Genomic DNA, 17,334 nt, shown 5'->3' with positions numbered 1-17,334 from the left:
CACCAGCAGGCGATTAAACTGACCGGCCCAGATTATCAAATATCGCTGATGCAGCAGAGCCGTAAGAAATGCTCCAGTCCGAATAATTTCCCAGTCATTTCTTCAAGATGGAAGTCGTGAATAGTCTGGCAGCCTAAAGTGCAGGTCGAGCAAAAACGCACCTGTTGCACTGCAGGAATTCGCAGAAGCAGGCGTCAGCCGCAAACGATGGCCGGTGCCGCAAGCCACGTCTCCATGCAGGATGCAGTCGCTCCAGGTTGCGTTGGCCACTTTGACGCTCTGCTTTGGTGGACACGGTCGCTGTTCGCTGAGACTCATGCGGCAGTTTTGACTTCGAGGACCTGGGATATGATTTTCCCGCATATTAAGGGGCATTGAACGCAGGCTAGATTGAATCGGAAAGAGCACAGCGATACGCTCACGAATGGCACTGCAAATTAACTCTTTCTTCTCCTTGGTCCTTAGAGAGGAAAGAGTTTCGAATAGTTATTGATTCATACTCATTGAAGTGCGTTCCAAAAACGTAATGTGTCGATTATAAAGAAATTGGAAGGGACACTTATGAACCGCCTAAGAGCATGACGCAATAGCCTTAATGAGTTAATGCCCATATATGCGAAATTGTTCATTCTCGACTTTACATTCATAGAACCCTTGGAGTTCTCATACCACCCCAGACGCAGTGGTGCAGTGGCTAAGGATGAGTCCCTTCCCTGGGATGGCAGGCGCTGCCACCGGTGGGGCTTGTGCGACCCAGATTTTTCTTCCGAATAACCCTTCGCGACCAACATTAATTTTAGCTACCACCTGCTACGGTAGGCAGTTTGCTCACAATTTGGCGGGCAGGTTGTGATGACGCCACTCGATCCCGCGACCTAGGAGACCTACCTGCCCCCTAAGTGGGTTCTCGGGATTTTTCGCTCAAGGAAAACGACGATGACGACAGTACTTGTCTTCATGCGTTAAAATATTTAATTATTACTCATGTAGTGCGACTCCAGTAGTACACCTGGCGTTTTAAAGCTCCAGAGCAATTGCAAAGAGCGTTCTCCTGTAGAAAAAAACAACTCGAGTTCTGGCGATGCACAATGAGCCGCTTGCGCTGCACAAAAGTGAACTCATATTTGACTACGAGCGTACCACGACATTTGTTCATTCTCCAGAAAATTGAAGAAATTTTAATTGAGCTTCCGAGCTGTGTTCCTTTTTTATTGCGAAAGCAATACTACGCCAGGTCTAACCGCTCATTGCGTGGTCCGTGGACCCCCCTGCTGCCCCCCGGGTTGCCTAGCAACCCGGGTAGCTACTCGGGTAAGCTCAGGTAGTATTTCGGGTAAGCTCGGGTAAGTTCGGACGAGCGTCGTGCCACCTGGGCGAGAGGTTGCTCGGAAAGAGCAACATGGGTGGCAAAATCCCGATGGGTGGCTGGGATAGAAACGGTCACCTGTCAGTGCAGTGGCGCATCGCTTAACCATTGTGCCACTGCGCTTGTAGTGGTATATGAGGACTCGCCGCCATCTATGAATATTAAGTAGGAATTACCGATTCAGTATACATGGGCATTAACCGACTAAAAATATCATGTCACACCCCTAAGGCGGAGTTTAAATGCCCCCTCCAGTTGAAGAAGGAACACCTGCTTTAGCAGGTCTTCTCGGTTTAACTACGCTAAACTCCTATAAATTTTTTTTTCTCCTTGGGAGGTGTGTGCCTTTTTCCTTGGTATAAAGAAAGTTGTTCAAAATTTTTCCTACCGATTTTTATCCGATAATTGCTATACGACCAAGCTCTCTTCGTCCTCTCGTAGTGAGGATATGAAGTTTCTCAGTAATGCTTGTGACGGGCGGCACCACTCGAATGCATAATCGCACACCGATAGGTCGCAGACACTGCCTTACCAACTAAGTGGCGATTTCGGCGGCTGACGGTGTCCCTGCGGCACTCAGCGTCGTCGTCGTCTTGAGGGCACAGCGACCACTCTGACCACTCGGACACTGCGCACTGGTCGTGGCAGCGAACGTGGCACACCTGGTGCGCAGAGGGCACCGACAACACCGGTGAACGCGACGCGGTGACTACCGCGGTGAGGTTGATGCACAGCGCAGGCTCCGCAGGAAGGTTGTTGGAGTCTACGCACGTAATGTCTGCAAAGCGAAAAAACACAAGAGTTTAAGCAGGACGTCAGCAGTGACTGGCTTAACGAAATATGCAAAACAGTACTTCAATAAAACCCTCTGTTGGGCGAGTTGATAGCGCAAACAATGACACGGACAAGAGAGACGAAACACACACACACAAGCGCCTGTGTGTGTGTTTCGTCTCTCTTGTCCGTGTCTTTGCGCTATAAACCCTTTTACATCAAGACAGTACTTCAAGTCACTGATGGTGATTCCAAGTAACTGGAGGTGAGTGCCGAAATCCTAATGCGGGTAATACAAATAAAATTCTTTCTGTTTGTTACCTATCAACCAGCCAGCACCGCACAAAGGAGCTTTGATGAGGCGCTACGCTACGAACTTGACTACGTGGGCAATGTTACAAACCTATTCACTCCGTGAGAGTTTTGTGGTGTCTGTGCCTCTGCATTCACTCCGAAGTTTTCTCAGCTATTTCGTTAAATTTACTCCTTCCCTCAGTGCGAAGGCCAGGTGTCCATTGAGAGTGAAAGAAGCTTCCATACCTGAGAAACTAGTGCTGCTCCTGAGTGGTCTGATCTTTGCCTCGACCACTCGACCCGAGATAAGCGTCCTACTCTTCCACTTTCTCATGACCACGTGTGCTTTACTTTCAATTAATTTGGAGGAAAATGCTTGGCTTGGTGAAGCGAACACTTGGGACTTTCCTCAGGAATGCTTGGTTATGTAGCATTGCGCACGAGGCCATTGTGACTTAGAAGAGTAGAGTATGTAAAGCCTGTCAGAGTTATCGATGCCGGAGCCGGCAAAGCAGATCAGGCGCCTAATTGAGAAAAAAATGGCCACACGTAGGAACAAATAATCACGGCGCTTCGCATTTCATGAGCTCTGAGATATCATAATTTCCAAGACCACAGTAACGATTTAGTCACGTGCGGACAGCTTACAAGAAATGGATTCTTCAAACAACTCAAATGCGAGCCATGGTCGTAATTTGTTCCGGTCCGGTGCGCATTGCGGACATGGGGGTCCGAGGAAGTACTCCCTGGTCGAATGTGCTCAAGCGTGCAAGTGACACGGGCCCTAGCTTTGAATTTAAAATAATTCGGCACCTGATTTCCAGATCATAGCTGTCTTCATCAACGCTGTCAGATGTTAGACGGCAGAGCATCAATGGCATTTAGCCGTCCGATGCTACAGACGCAACACAGGTTTCCACCATGGGTTGTCATTTCTCAACTAACGGCTACCGGACTGAGTGACGAAACTAGCTGGGAGCACTCAGTGTTTGTTGTCAGAATGCTGCATGCAATACTTGCAGAAATTTGTTAAGGCGGAAGCCTTTAATGCCTCATCGTTGTAAGCAGGAGTTGTCGACAGAAATGTCACGCTTTTCAATTGGTCGAAAGGGTCGTGACGTCAGAGTGCGCGAATTTCAAACGAGGCCAATTGTACTTTGTATAGTAACTATGCAACCAATTAAAGGGATCGTATAGTGGTGCTCCAAGTAAGTGGGACTGAGTTCAGTTAATTGTTTAATTACTAAATTATCCTAATTAACCCTTCTAGTCAGGCCAGATAAATAAATAAAACTGAGTAGGAAATTGGTCATGTTCGGGAATCGAACCCCGGTCTCCGGAGTGCGAGACGAGCGTGCTAACCACTCTGCCATGCCAGCTCGATGGTTTGGAACAAAGGCGGGTTTAGTGAATACGGTGTCTTCGTTCACTCTCATCTTCCTCCCTTCCCGTTACGGCGAGGTTTAGGTGTCCATCAAGATATGCGAGACAGATACATTTCTTTTCCTCAAAAACCAATTTACCGACGAGCAAGGCGTAGAACCGAACGGGCGATGGCGTTGTGTGGACTTCCTGGCAGCGTTGCAAGACGCTGTCGCGTTTCACTCTTAGAGGCGAAGCATAATAACGCATCAGCGACACAAGCAGCAACACCGCGCTTAAGGATTTCGCCTCAGCGCACTTTAGGTGAACAAAGTGCCCCCGTGAATTTTTTTTACATTAACAATAACTTTCGAATGAAACATCGATCGAGGACTGCTTTTCTTGTCTTCGACTTTGGAAATCCTTAACTATTTCCATCTGCCGAAAGCCGGTCGCGAAACTGCGGACTTCAACCGGAATAACTTGATTTTCATTTGAGAGGAAGCTGACATCTCACCGTAAGAAAGTGATAGTTACGGCCTACGCTTCCTACGCGCTGCAGAATCTGGCTTATAAAATGCTCTCTGTGGTCGCAGTGACTACTTTTGACTATCGTGGGTAACCAATGGGGCGAATGAATTATTCAACATTCCCGCTGTAATATTGTATGCTCAGCACCATGTAGCACGTGGTAGCAGCTGACTGAACGAGAAATTCTTGTCCCGCTTTTTTGGGCTGGCAGTGTATCGTACCACACTAGAAGCGAGATATTCGCACGAAGAGTGCTGCGATCCTGATAGTTTATTCTCCGTCCTGTGACTAAAGGCGCAGCCTATGATTGCTAAAGGGTATCAACAAATTGTAGCGTCCGTAGAGCGACGGATGCTTTGTGCAAGCTCTTCTGTCTTTCTATAGCGGAATACAACTGAGAAAACAGCAGTCGGCAATTGTAGCAGGTGGTTCGCAGTGTGCTGCATCAGTGCCCTAGCCAATAACAGCAAAAACGATGTCAACATTTCAATCTTTAATTCTAGTAAACAGGAAACAGGCAGCAAACGTTTAGCGCTCATAATTTCGCCTCCTGAGAGCTTTGTGTTTAGTTAGCAGGAAAGGGTTTAACAAAGATCTATTTCTTTGCCGCAGAGTGAAAACATTTGCCGGTCATGAATGACGGCAGAGCGTCACTGCAGTCTGACGTTGTAAACGTTACCACGCATTCAACAACGTTATAACAGAAGTGTGCGCAATATTTTTGCTCAACAGCCCTTGGTGGTATTCTTCTCGCTCGCCGTGGACCCTTCTCTCTGCTGTCTACTCAGGCGCAAGTCACAGCATCGCTTTTTATTTGGACACGGTCAGTGTTTCCCAGTTAAGAGTAACATTTTTCAATACACGAAGAAAGTTGCTCACTTCGCACTTGAAAGCCGCTCCCGCAGCGAGCGTCCGGAGCAAGGACGCACTGTGACCATGGCGACGCACTCCAGCGGTAGGCACCCTGGCCCTGCTGTGAGCTGCGCCCCAGCTGACACCAGGGTTCACCGTCGGTCGGGCTGCAGAGCCGCACCTCGCGTAAGCTCTGCCACGGGCAGGCCTTACCGCCCAGCGTCTCTCGACGAAGCACGAACCGCTCGCGCACCAGCACAGGCACAGCCCCTGCGTACAAGGGGTTAGGAACACCGGTTAAAAGACGTGACAACTTCGCAACAGAACTCCGGCGGTCAGCACAAAGCTTGAACCGCAGGATGCGTCCCTTCATCGCGCTCGCACATCACCTCGGCCGACGATCGCAGGGCGGTGATTTAGGACTCGGTGGACTTCATTTCTTTTTTTTGTGAGAAATGAATTTAAAGTTTACTCGTCGGTAAGGCCCCTTCTTAGTTCGGCGTTCTCTCTGTGCTTTTGACATGTACTGTATTGTTCTTCAGCCTAACACATTTTGCAAAGACATCCTCATCTCATCAGCGTACGCATGACACTGACCAGCCGTGAGTACTTGCTGCATATCGGTGTGGGTTTTGTTGGGCTTAAGAATGCAGTGAAAATTGAAACGGCAACAGAATATGTTCCAAGCGAGGCCAATTTTCCAACAAATGTCCCAATTACAAAATGAAAATTTTTGTAGGTTTTGCAGCAGCCGCACTAATACATGAATGAATAGAATTATTTAATGATAATATGTGTGTCCGCCGCGTCATTATCCTCCAGTAGCCCCAAAAATGGCGTGCACACCACTGCAGACTGAATCTGGTGTCTTCACTGATTGTATTTGCAATTCTCCCTTGCGAGGCTTCCAGCTTTGAGAGAGAACAACATCATGCTCCTTTAACACAAGCCGACATGTTAGCGAGAAAACACCGTTGGCGCAAGGTTAGCGCACGCTATTTTTATGCATCTTCAGTAAAGCATCTTCTCTTGTTTGCCTCGTTGTTATCATCTCATGTAATAAGATTTATGTTCTGTTTTATTTGTTTCAATCCGCCTATACTTTCGATCTTTCTCCATTAACATCCGTGATATCGGACCCCTACTGCGCCAAGCCTGACGACGCGTCTAAACTCTCCATTCACAGTGTCCTGAAAGGATCACTGAGAGATACGAGTAAGTAAAAGCAGAGTGATACGGCGTGGCGCTAGTTAAGACGAAAGATAATGCATGGATAAATATCAGCGTTGAAAGCAACTTTCCTTTTCCGCACGTACATCATGAATAAACACGACCAGAGAGAAGTCAGTCCTGCGCGGAATAGAAGGGTCGAAATTACGCACAAAAGAACGAATACCAGAAAAGAAAAAATTGAGTGACAAGGTCAGACCGGTCTTCACGCTTTCGCGAACTTCCATGGTGACAGTGACGTCTGGCAAGCCCATGACAGGCGACAATGCGCAGCAGCAGCCTAGGCGCCCTTGTTTACCCGTGCAATGCTTCCGCGTCGTTTATCTCGACTTTGTCGCTCACGTCACACACACACAGAAAAAGACAAAGAACTGCATGGACATCTTTTCTTGCGGGTTCGTGATACCAACAACGACGCAGCGTAGCAAGTAAATGGTTGGGACATGATAAGTATTAATAAACAAAAAAGTTCCTTATAAGGAGCGCTGTGTTGCATGTCACGAGTGTAGCTAATACAAACAATGGTTTGGTTTATTGGTTTAGTCAGGTTTTACGTCCCAAAGCGACTCAGGCTATGAGGGACGCCGTAGTGAAGGTCTCCGGAAATTTCCACCACCTTGGGTTCTTTAACGTGCACTGACATCGCAAAGTGCACGGGCCTCTAGAATTTCGCCTTCATCGAAATTCAGCCGCCGCGGCCGGGATCGAACCCAAGTCTTTCGGGTCAGCAGCCGAGCGCCGTAACCACTGAGCCACCGCGGCGGGTACAGACTATGGGTTATAAAGTGACTTGGTGCTGCATAATATTTAACATTACGTATAATGACTATCGGTGTATAATCGCAGCTCCGCTGCGAGTATTATTTTCTGGGGTAATTATTACAAAAGCAAGCACGCAAAAAAAAATGTAGATAATGAAGCCCGCATATTTCCACAAGCGCCCTGTGAAAGGTGTGAATTCATTAATTATCTCGTGCCTCAGCGCATTTGCTCATTAGTACTTCAAGCACGGGCGAAAGTGTGAAGCACTTTCTCTGTAATTACCTGGGCAATACTCGTCCTCACGCGAACAAACTAACAAAAAAAAAAGCGCCAATGACCGACTGTAGAGCCTTGAATAGAAATATGGGATTTTGAGACAAGCTAAACCAACGGCAATTCGTATGCTTTAGGATTTGTTGATTATGAAGGGACAAGAGCAATTTATGTTTTAAGTACTCAACAGAAGTACAGCAGCTGTGTAAGTTTTTTTTTTTTCATTTTAGTGGCACTGAAAACTTGTGATCCACCTGATTTTATCCTGTCCAATAAATGAATGGTCTGGTGATCATGGTAGGACTTGTATAATATTAATACTTGCCAGACTCTTTGCCCGAGCACATCATCCAGGAAAAGCCCAGCATCCGGTCGTGAGAAATTTCGTACTCATCATAAAACAGGTTGTTACCCAATGGCACTGGGGTTGAAATCTTGCCTTTCCCGAATGAGAGGCGGATGTTTCACCTCAAGGTCACAGCTTCGCTTAATGAAAGGGCCACATGCAGGCTTTTATTGCACGAGGCGGATTTAAGCTATTTGAAGAGGAACCAGTCCCTGGCACATCAGCGCAACGGTTTGGCCCAAGTCTCTTTGCAATCAAATGCAATGCACTTGCTGCTCATAAAAAACTTATGAGGAAAGACGAAATTTAACACCCAAGTCTGTGCTCTTCTCGAAAGTTATGTATTTCGCACTGCAGTGTGCCCATGCGATTTTACTTCTAATCATAATAGCGAGTACCGTCGGCGCTGTATGCGGATGTTTTTGATAATGGCTAGTGCCTGGGTACTCTTAAAGCGCCTTAAAATTTCAAAGCGGCAATGTTTTTTTTCTTGCGTTTACGGGACCATACTAATACGTCTATCATCAATAGTGCTAGGCTCCAGTACAACGGCGGCGCAGCCGGTTATTTTGGGATGCAGTGCTTTAAAGTACAGGAGCGGCGAGAATAATGCGTAGCACGGGAAAGACGGCGGAATCAGAAGAAACTGCATATAAGCTCCACCTATCATCGCCAGACAAGAGCCCTTGGCTCTCCGCGCGCAGCGAGAGGGCCCACCATCGTGCCCCTCCCCTGCTCTTTGCTTTAACCCTGGCGTTATCAATGTTCGATGGATGCTGAGCTGTTTCGGACAAAACCGCCATTAGTTGTCTTCCTCCAAGTGGCTTGAATTTACCGTCGATGTTGGGCTGAGTTAGGGGCTGAGTTACGGCTGAGTTAGCGGCGTCGAAGCGATGGCCGCACGGCCGTGAGCGGGTTCATAACTCGAAGTGCGAGACGGCAGTCTCGCTCCCTTTCCCAGTGCGAGCCGCTTCTACAATGAAACGATGAAGGCTCGCTGCTGTCAGCCGAACATCAGTTAAATGGGGATGCTGGCAGGCCTGCGGGAAAATGTGGGTCCGTGCCACCGGCGCCCTCTCACGGAGTCCAAGCACACATAGTTCAAGACGGTACAGCTAGGCAGCGCCCATAAGCAGTTCTTAATTCTGCGACCGTTCCTGTGCTCCGCATTTACAGCCCACGCCTGAACATATGTGGAGAATTTGGTTAAAAGGAATGGTTGAAAACATTGATCCTATGCGCTTACCATCGCCACAATCTTTGCATAGTCTCCAGTCGGAAAAATTGGTCATTTGGCAATCAACTGGACATGGTATGTGGCAGGGCTGTGAATTGGCTGGCTTCTTGAGCGGAGCGCACCTGAAACGGAAAAGGAGGGGTCAGAGAGAGAACGGGAAAGCGAAAAGAAAAACATGCTTCGCTTGTTGGGTAATGCGCAAAACTCAGCTGAAGCGGAGTTGTCAGTTTTTTCCGTGGGGTAAATAATCTGCAGTAATCAATTTCCAGCATACTGTATTCTACATTACTTTTCAACGTCGTCTTTATTGCCACGAAGTTCCTTCGTCTGTCAAAATGACCTTTGATAGCTGGTTCCTTAATTGATTGACAGAATGATGACGCCATGCCGAGCGGAACGACACCTGCGCTTATGGCTACAATGAGTGCTTTATTGTCTGTTAAATTTACTGGTGCAGACTTGTGGACATCAAATTGAGCGTGTTTGCTGGAAGCCTCCTGAGAGCGTTCTTGATTTGTGCCTCCCACCGCACGTTTGCTACTCTTGCCGGATACTTACATGCGGCGTCCGAGAGACGTTTCGTGGGGTATTATGATGGCATGGGCTGTGAGCAGAGGATGGCCACGTGATTGTGGGTGTGCTGGCGCCCTAAAGTAACGCTAGGCATGTGTTCTGTTCGAAACAGTGCGAATGCATTCCTTACGAGGGCCGCGCGTACATATATTGCTATAATATGCTGCGTACACGTGTTCAGCGTAACAAGCACGCATGGACGCGCACACCCATCCCTCAGCTACACATCCACCGACTCACTCAAACACACCCTTGCACACACACTCAACGACACACCCAGTCACTCTCTCAATCACACCCCACACACTCACGTAACCAAGCACTCACTCACTCACTCACTCACTCACTCACTCACTCACTCACTCACTCACTCACTCACTCACTCACTCACTCACTCACTCACTCACTCACTCACTCACTCACTCACTCACTCACTCACTCACTCACTCACTCACTCACTCACTCACTCACTCACTCACTCACTCACTCACTCACTCACTCACTCACTCACTCACTCACTCACTCACTCACTCACTCACTCACTCACTCACTCACTCACTCACTCACTCACTCACTCACTCACTCACTCACTCACTCACTCACTCACTCACTCACTCACTCACTCACTCACTCACTCACTCACTCACTCACTCACTCACTAAGTCTCTCACTTTACTGCTCAGTCACCCACCTACGTTCACCCTTCATCCACTTAATAACATTCGTCCACGCTTATCTCATGGCCCGCCCAACCTATCACTCACTCGCTCAACCACTTCCTCTCTGCCTCTCAGTCTCTACGCACTTTACCGCTCAGTCACCCGCCCACACGTTCACCTGTTCATCCACTTAATCAATCACCTTCGCCCAGGCGTAACTCATGGCTAGCCAGCTCCTTCACCCGCGTCTTCTCTGACACTCTGAGAGACTGACAGCAAAACGTCAGCGCAGCCGTAACGATGATAACGGTAATGGTATCAGCACAACTATTTTTTGTTACTGGTCTGAACACGACGGCAATATTACTCTTATCCCTCAGAGCTGGCGCCTGTCTTGCTTCAGGCCGATAAAATGTTAGCAGTATCAGTGTCAGAGCAGTCATTCACAGTGAAGCATTCAGATTGTAATGATTTCGCATCAACTTGTTACTTCTAGGAAGAAAAAGCTTCCGTTTGGTGCACTTTAAAGGCTCTCACTGACTGTACTAATGGACTACTCGTTAGCTTCTAGAGCTAAAAAGGGTAACTGTGCCTATCTAGCCGAGAGAAAGTGCGCATTCCATCTACAAACATGAGCCTTCGATCATTAGCGCTCGTTATTCCACCCTTCCTATTTTTGAAATCGTTTAAACACCTCTACCATAGACAATAGAGGTTTTACAGCAACAGCTTTAATGGCACGCTACCAGTTCGAGCTGTCGTTTCTTTTGGCGTTGTAACACATGACACAATGGCAACGCACCACGTTGATTGCCCAAAATTTCTGTCACTCACTTGTCCCAACTGATTGAAGACTCGCATGACGATGCGAATTCTCCCCTCTCACTTCTTTTAACCCTCACCCATTTTCCTCTCTGCGTCTGCTAGGCTGCAGGCCCATATTATTTGGATATATATTAACGGACGGATAGAGGGTGGGAATCTCTCCCTTTGACTGGTTACGTCACCTACGTGTGCTTCAACTCTCTATGGAGTAGGCACCCTTTACCCATAGTTACCAAACTCTTCGACTAGCATCGGAATGCGGCACCATCCCTGCTGTTGCTGAAATTCTCATTTCCGCAAGGCCGAACGTAGTACAAATTTTTACTCTTTATTTCATCTCATTATTTGTGATTCTCCTTCTTGGTCGTGATTTTTTTAACGTTTTCGGGTCTTCTCACACACTGCACTCTCACCGGTAGCATTATTTTGCCTTGTCAAGTTCCTAAACGCGGTATGGACGCGCGTACGATGTAGCTCACTTCTTGTCGGAGACGTTTCCTTTTTTGAAGACGCAGTTGACGGTGCGGTGCTGCCTTCCCCGACCGCACCCGCTGGTGGCGTTCTCGGCAACGCACTTCTTCCAGGGGCCGGTCTTCCAGTGCATGCCGAAGCAGCGCACCATGTTACAGTCGTCCGGCTGCTTCAGCTCCGATTTGGGAGGGCATTGTGCGCCACCTGCCAAAGGGATGAAGAAGCATTTACCGCGAAGGCTTGGTAAAGGCAGTCTGTCAGCCGAGTTGTAAACGCCACATGCACAGAGGGAGTACGACCTCATACTTTTGCTAGTTGCCACCTCTCTGTATCTCAGGAACAAGGTGCGACTTTACTCAACCACCGGGCTCAATAAACTGCTACGGCGTAGTAGTGCTCGCGCAACTGATTTTCGAAAGGACTAGAAACATTGTTGGGATCAGGTCGCGGCCGGTTGCAATAAGCGATCGGTGTGCTGTTCATTTCATTTATTTCATTTATTTTGCCCTCAAGGCCCGAGGGCATTGAAGAGGGGAGTGGTTGTATACATGGGTTTAGTACAAGGCGTTTGATTTCTAATTATACAGTGATAGCTAAGGCGGAACAAAAACGCTGATGGTCGATGATGGAGGCTGTACTTCCGGGAAGGTGGTTCCAGTCCTTTGCTGTTCGTGGAAGGAAAGACTCAGCTGCGGATTTTGTTTTAAAGAAAGGAATGCCGATTTTATGCGCATGATCAACTCGTGATGAAACATATGACGTCACACAATGTTGTCACAGACAATGTTGTCACAGACACCAGGTTTAATTATGGGTTTTGTATTCGCGACATGATGCTTGCCGTTAAGAATTGAAATTTTGTGGAGCACAGAACGAATCCATTCACTTGTAAGTTCCATGGCTAAGAAAGGTTTCGACGAAAGGAAACAAAATCATTTGCGAAGATCTAGACTATTTTGCCGCCCTACGAAATGTTCAGGAGCAGAGATTTATTCCGTTTATGAATAGCCAGCCAGCGATGGTGACCACTTATTTGGAGGCGGCTCCAGTAGGTAAGGGAACATCCACTCTGCGCAGAATATTGAATTCGGAGGTTATCTACACGGAATTTCAAAATGTCTTCAAAGGGGCTGTAACTGTTCTTCCATACTCCACAGGATATCTATTCAGAAAAAAAATGACCTTGCTATTCATTGTGATAAAGAAATAAATGGTTAATTGCACATCATGTTTCCCGTACCTTATTGTTGCGACCTCTAAGTTTCTGCACCAGTTCGAAAAAAAGACATCCGCCCCTTTGCAAAAAAGGCAATAACAAAACAGAAATCTTGTCTCCACTTGAATAAAATTTTGCACTCCCAAATCTTCTAGCTACTTGCGAATATTAGGAAAAGAAAGTATCTCTGTGCCTTCGGACCTGTGCGGTTGACAACAGCCATAATTGCAGCAGATTAGCTACTAATCTTCAAACTTTCTATAGCCTCAAAGCTATTTATCTGGGGGATATGGAAAGTAATCTGTAAGAGAATATACGGCTTATTTACCAAACTTACACAAGCTCGGAAACACGAGAAAAGTATTTTTTTTCGTGGGGGGGGGGGGGGGGGGGGGGGAACAAAGAATTCTGCTGACTTTAATGCATTACTTTCAGCTGACAACGAACGCGCTGCTGTTCCTGACTATCTGGGACGTTTTGCTACATATCAGGAGGTCGTGGGTTCGACCCCGACTGCAACGCTATGTTTTGGAGGAATCGAAGTTCAAAAGCGGTCTTGTACGAAGATTAACATGTGCGTTGATGAATCTGAAAGGGTGGGAATTACTACGGAGCTCTCTGTGGTGTTGGCAAGCTTCATAGCCCACAGTGTTCCCTTAAGTGGTATCTGATTGTTGCTATTATTCTTTATTATCATTTGTTTCCCGCATTATTTACGAGTGATTTGAAGATGACGGCTGCTGGATATGTCGACATTGCAGATACGCGCAGGCGTTCTATGCTGAATTCTACAGCACCGTACTTCCTGTGGGAGCGTTATGGAGCAAAAATGCAGCCCGCTGGTTTATTATAACCCAGGCAGCAATAGAGAGCATCACAGCTTGCCAGAAGTGGTGGCGCAAGCAATGCGGATTCCGTTTCTTACTCTTGCTGACAAAACGAGTCATAGTTTACTAGGACTGGCATCCATAGTAAGGCATTCGCTTTATTCCGGCGCAAAAACATCTCATTACCTGCCAGTGTCTTGCAAAATGTTTAGCAAAATGTGCGTCGTGCTGCCCTCTAGGCACCTTGGTCGGAAGCGGACATTTGAGAACTGCCAGCTTACCCGCAAGGCAGCGTGGATAGCGCGATCAATAATGCATCAAGCTTTCGAGCGCAGGTTAGCACAGTTGCCTTTATAAACAGAGATGTTGACTAAAGATGGCGAAATTTGTTCAGAGAGGCCAAGAAAAAAGAACAATGAAAAAGTAAACTATAAAGTATGTGCTTTTTCTGGGAATGGTAGAGAAGTGGTTTAGTGGAGCATCTTGAAAAGCATCGAACACAGAGAAGGAACGAAGCTATGAGGCGTTGGACCTGAAAGGTCCCATTTTTATTTTTTACGGAGTTGAACGGAAGTGTTTGAAGGAGCTGATTTGGTTACACATAAGTCGGTTTTCAACGTTTATGCCAAACTCTTCGTTTTAAAGTGTTTGCTCGCTGGATTTGAGAATATGAAATATATTTATTCACATTTAACTAGCACAGCTCTCTTCCCAAATATAACCAGAAGTAAAGAGCACATACACTGACTATCAGTTCCAAATTATGTTCATGTGAAAACTTATAAAACGCGCAATGCATGTTTGCCAGGAAGAAGTCACGTGAATGAAAGTAAAAAAAAAAACGTTTGAAATTTTTTTTTTCTGCGTTTAATTTTACTGCATTATTGTGACTATGGGTGCTGATCAGATTGAACATAGTAAGTAATTTTTTTACTCCTGGTTGTAGTTTGTTTTTATGATCAATCATGTCAGTATGCACTTAGCAGCAAGATACTAGAGCCAATACTCAGGCATGCCACCAGGAACCGATCTTAATAGCCAGAATACAGGCTAATGAAAGTGTATCCAACATTAGTTAAACAGAACGCTAGCATTACAGGTTAGCCCTTGCGGGGAAGTTAGTGCACTGTGAGTACCAAGATGAAGTGGAGAGCAGCCAAATAGCTAGGCAGGCATTTTCTAATTGAGCGCCGGTCTAGCAATTCGATCGCCGCGGGCCGGCATCGAAAGACGCGGGTTAGATCCCGGCCGCGCCGGTCGAATTTCAATGGGGGCGAAATTTTAGACGCTCGTGTACTGTGCGATGTAAGTGCGTGTTAAAGAACCCCATGTGGTCGAAATTTCCGGAGCCCTTCACTGCGGCGTTTCTCATCGCCCGAGTCGCTTCGGGACCTTGAATCCCATAAAACAAACCAAACCAATCTCCATCCGTCTTGCACATGGCCAAACTGCGGCTTTCTAGAGTGAGTAGCACGAGAAACGAAGTGATCGAAAAGGCTAGAAGCGATCGATTCTGATGTTCAGAGACTGAATTTTCACTGCCGTAATATCCGAAGAGGCTACCTTTAGCTGCAACGCAAAAAGGAAATACGACATGTCCATGTTGTTTTACCGCTCTTTAATTAAAGTCAGTCATGCGTCTTCGTCATTTGACTGGCTACGTCAAGTTGTTGGCGCCAAGTTGAGAACATAGCTTGCTTAAGCGAATCATGATCCTTACTTTTAAAGAATACGGCACGAGATAACTAAACGAACGCCCCTAATATCAATTGTCGCGACAGCCCAGTCCAGCCCAGGTGCATCGAAGTCCGCGTGGAGAGGCGGTGAGATTACTTACTATTTCTTATTATTTGCATCCATTCCATGCGACAGGGATCATTAGGAGCGGCATTTATGCTGCTGTTGGTGTAACCAGGATGGTAATGGTTAGGGTGGTTATGATAGCAATGCAGTTGATAGAATGAAGCCCGATACATAGCAGATATGATGGTAACTTAAAAATAGCCGTGATGAGGTGGCAGCTATAGGAGTTCGGTCCTTGATCTTACCCTTGACAAATTGCGAAAGAGAGAGAGCAGAGCTTACCCCTCCCTGGGTACCCAAGTATGGATCTGTTCCGCATATGGATGCCATAGTCCATTCTGTCGGCGCATGGTGAAGAACACGGGGACCATGGGGACCAGTCGGACAGCACGCAGTCTTCGGGACAGGGAACAGAGCACTTCTGCTCTTTGTTGACTGGAGACTCGTAGATGATGCAGTACGCGTCGTCCACCACTTTCTGCATTACCGAAGGACTCAGGATGCGATAAAACAACACAAACTAGAACCCGGTAGTGTGATGTATCAATCATTATACATGGCTTCGATACTATAGAGATTTCATTGAATTTTTAACTTCAACAATTCTTTTTTCTCACTTCGTCTTCTCGACCTCGTTATTATCGAAATCATCCACTCATAAAATCAGGCAAATAGAATCTAGTTAAAGAATGGTTCGATTACACTCAACCTGCTCTCACAGTTGAGCAAGTGCTCGGTCGCGCTACAATGGCACTATAATAGTAAAGTACTGAGGATGCACGAAAAGCGATTAGGCATATCTGCGCCACGCCTGGAAATGATGATCACCCCAAAAGAGCACGTGATCCCGACTTTCTGCTCCAGAAATGTGGTATCGAGTAATCGACTTAAGACAGACCTATGTAGGTACTTCAGATACAGCTCAGGCATCCTGGATAATGTGAGTCACTTAGATGATAAAAGCGGTGGCGAGTGACCTTATTGATCTGGCATAGTGTCTTAACAATTTTTTCTTTTATTTTTAATGCTGAAGCATTGTATAAAGAGGACGTGTCGCGCAGAAAGTGAAGCTCTATGAAGCTCTAAAGTGAAGCCTTACAGGTGAAGCCCTAAAAGTGAAGCTCTAGGACTGAAGCCCTGCCCCCCGAATTGTAAGCAAACTGCCGATGGGAAGTTGAATAATGATTAGTCGCGAAAGGTTGCCCGAAAAAGCTACGTTGGAGGCACAAGCCCCGTCGATGGCAGCACCTGCCATCGCAGAGCCGTCGCGCATCGCTTAACCACTGCACCACTGCGTCAGGAATGGTATGAGGTCTCCTACAGAAATATGAATGTAAAGTAGACAATGATTGATGTTGCGGCGCTAAAAGAAGATGACGAGAACGAAGTCACCAAGCACTAAAAATGAAAGAAATAAAAAAAATCGGTTTGTGGTCAAAGAGAGTAGTTCGTAACGGCGTCCGCTCACGCATTTACGTCGTGTCACCCAAGAGAGAGTCATCGAGTTTTTTTTTTATCTAATCGGGTGTAAAGGAGCCATTTAGCTGCATGATATGGATTTGATGAAAGTCAGGTATCTCAGAAATTAAATTTACGATAATTATTTCAGACACGCGCATGAGTCGGCAGCCATTCTGGCCTTGTCCGGAGCTTTTGTTGCGAAATATTTGTTTCCCAAAACACAACTATAGTTCTGCCGCCGCGGTGGCTCTGTGGTTATGGTGCTTAGTGTTGCATCAACAGAGAAGACATTCGCTTCAAGAAACGGCTTTATTTACAGCCCCTCGCCCGTGCCTATAAAAACATCATGAAGATAGCGTTTGGGAGGCAGTACTAGTTGATCCATGCATCAGTTATGTGTGTGTGCCTGCTCCCTCTGTCGGCTGTAAATAAAGCCCTCTCTTGAAGCCAACGTATCTGTTGATGTAAAACT

General features: G+C 46.7%; 1 protein-coding gene across 10 annotated transcripts in view; it reads right to left on the bottom strand.

The window, feature by feature from the left end:
• The window catches only part of LOC149340280 (thrombospondin type-1 domain-containing protein 7A-like), a 360,309-nt gene that overhangs the window by 161,220 nt on the left and 181,755 nt on the right, over positions 1–17,334 (bottom strand). For all 10 annotated transcript variants that reach the window (XM_089549023.1, XM_089549024.1, XM_089549025.1 and 7 more), the window contains 6 exons: positions 15,684–15,879; positions 11,564–11,759; positions 9,037–9,149; positions 5,207–5,449; positions 1,899–2,144; positions 162–341 (listed from right to left, as the gene is read on the bottom strand). In XM_089549023.1, coding sequence (XP_089405149.1) covers positions 162–341; positions 1,899–2,144; positions 5,207–5,449; positions 9,037–9,149; positions 11,564–11,759; positions 15,684–15,879 — 1,174 coding nt within the window. The remainder of the gene's footprint in view (positions 1–161; positions 342–1,898; positions 2,145–5,206; positions 5,450–9,036; positions 9,150–11,563; positions 11,760–15,683; positions 15,880–17,334) is intronic.

Source organism: Amblyomma mixtum, chromosome 6 (genome assembly GCF_055824585.1).
Source record: "Amblyomma mixtum isolate Tamu chromosome 6, ASM5582458v1, whole genome shotgun sequence".
NCBI lineage: Eukaryota > Metazoa > Arthropoda > Arachnida > Ixodida > Ixodidae > Amblyomma > Amblyomma mixtum.
This window is presented reverse-complemented; position numbering and strand designations above follow the sequence as displayed.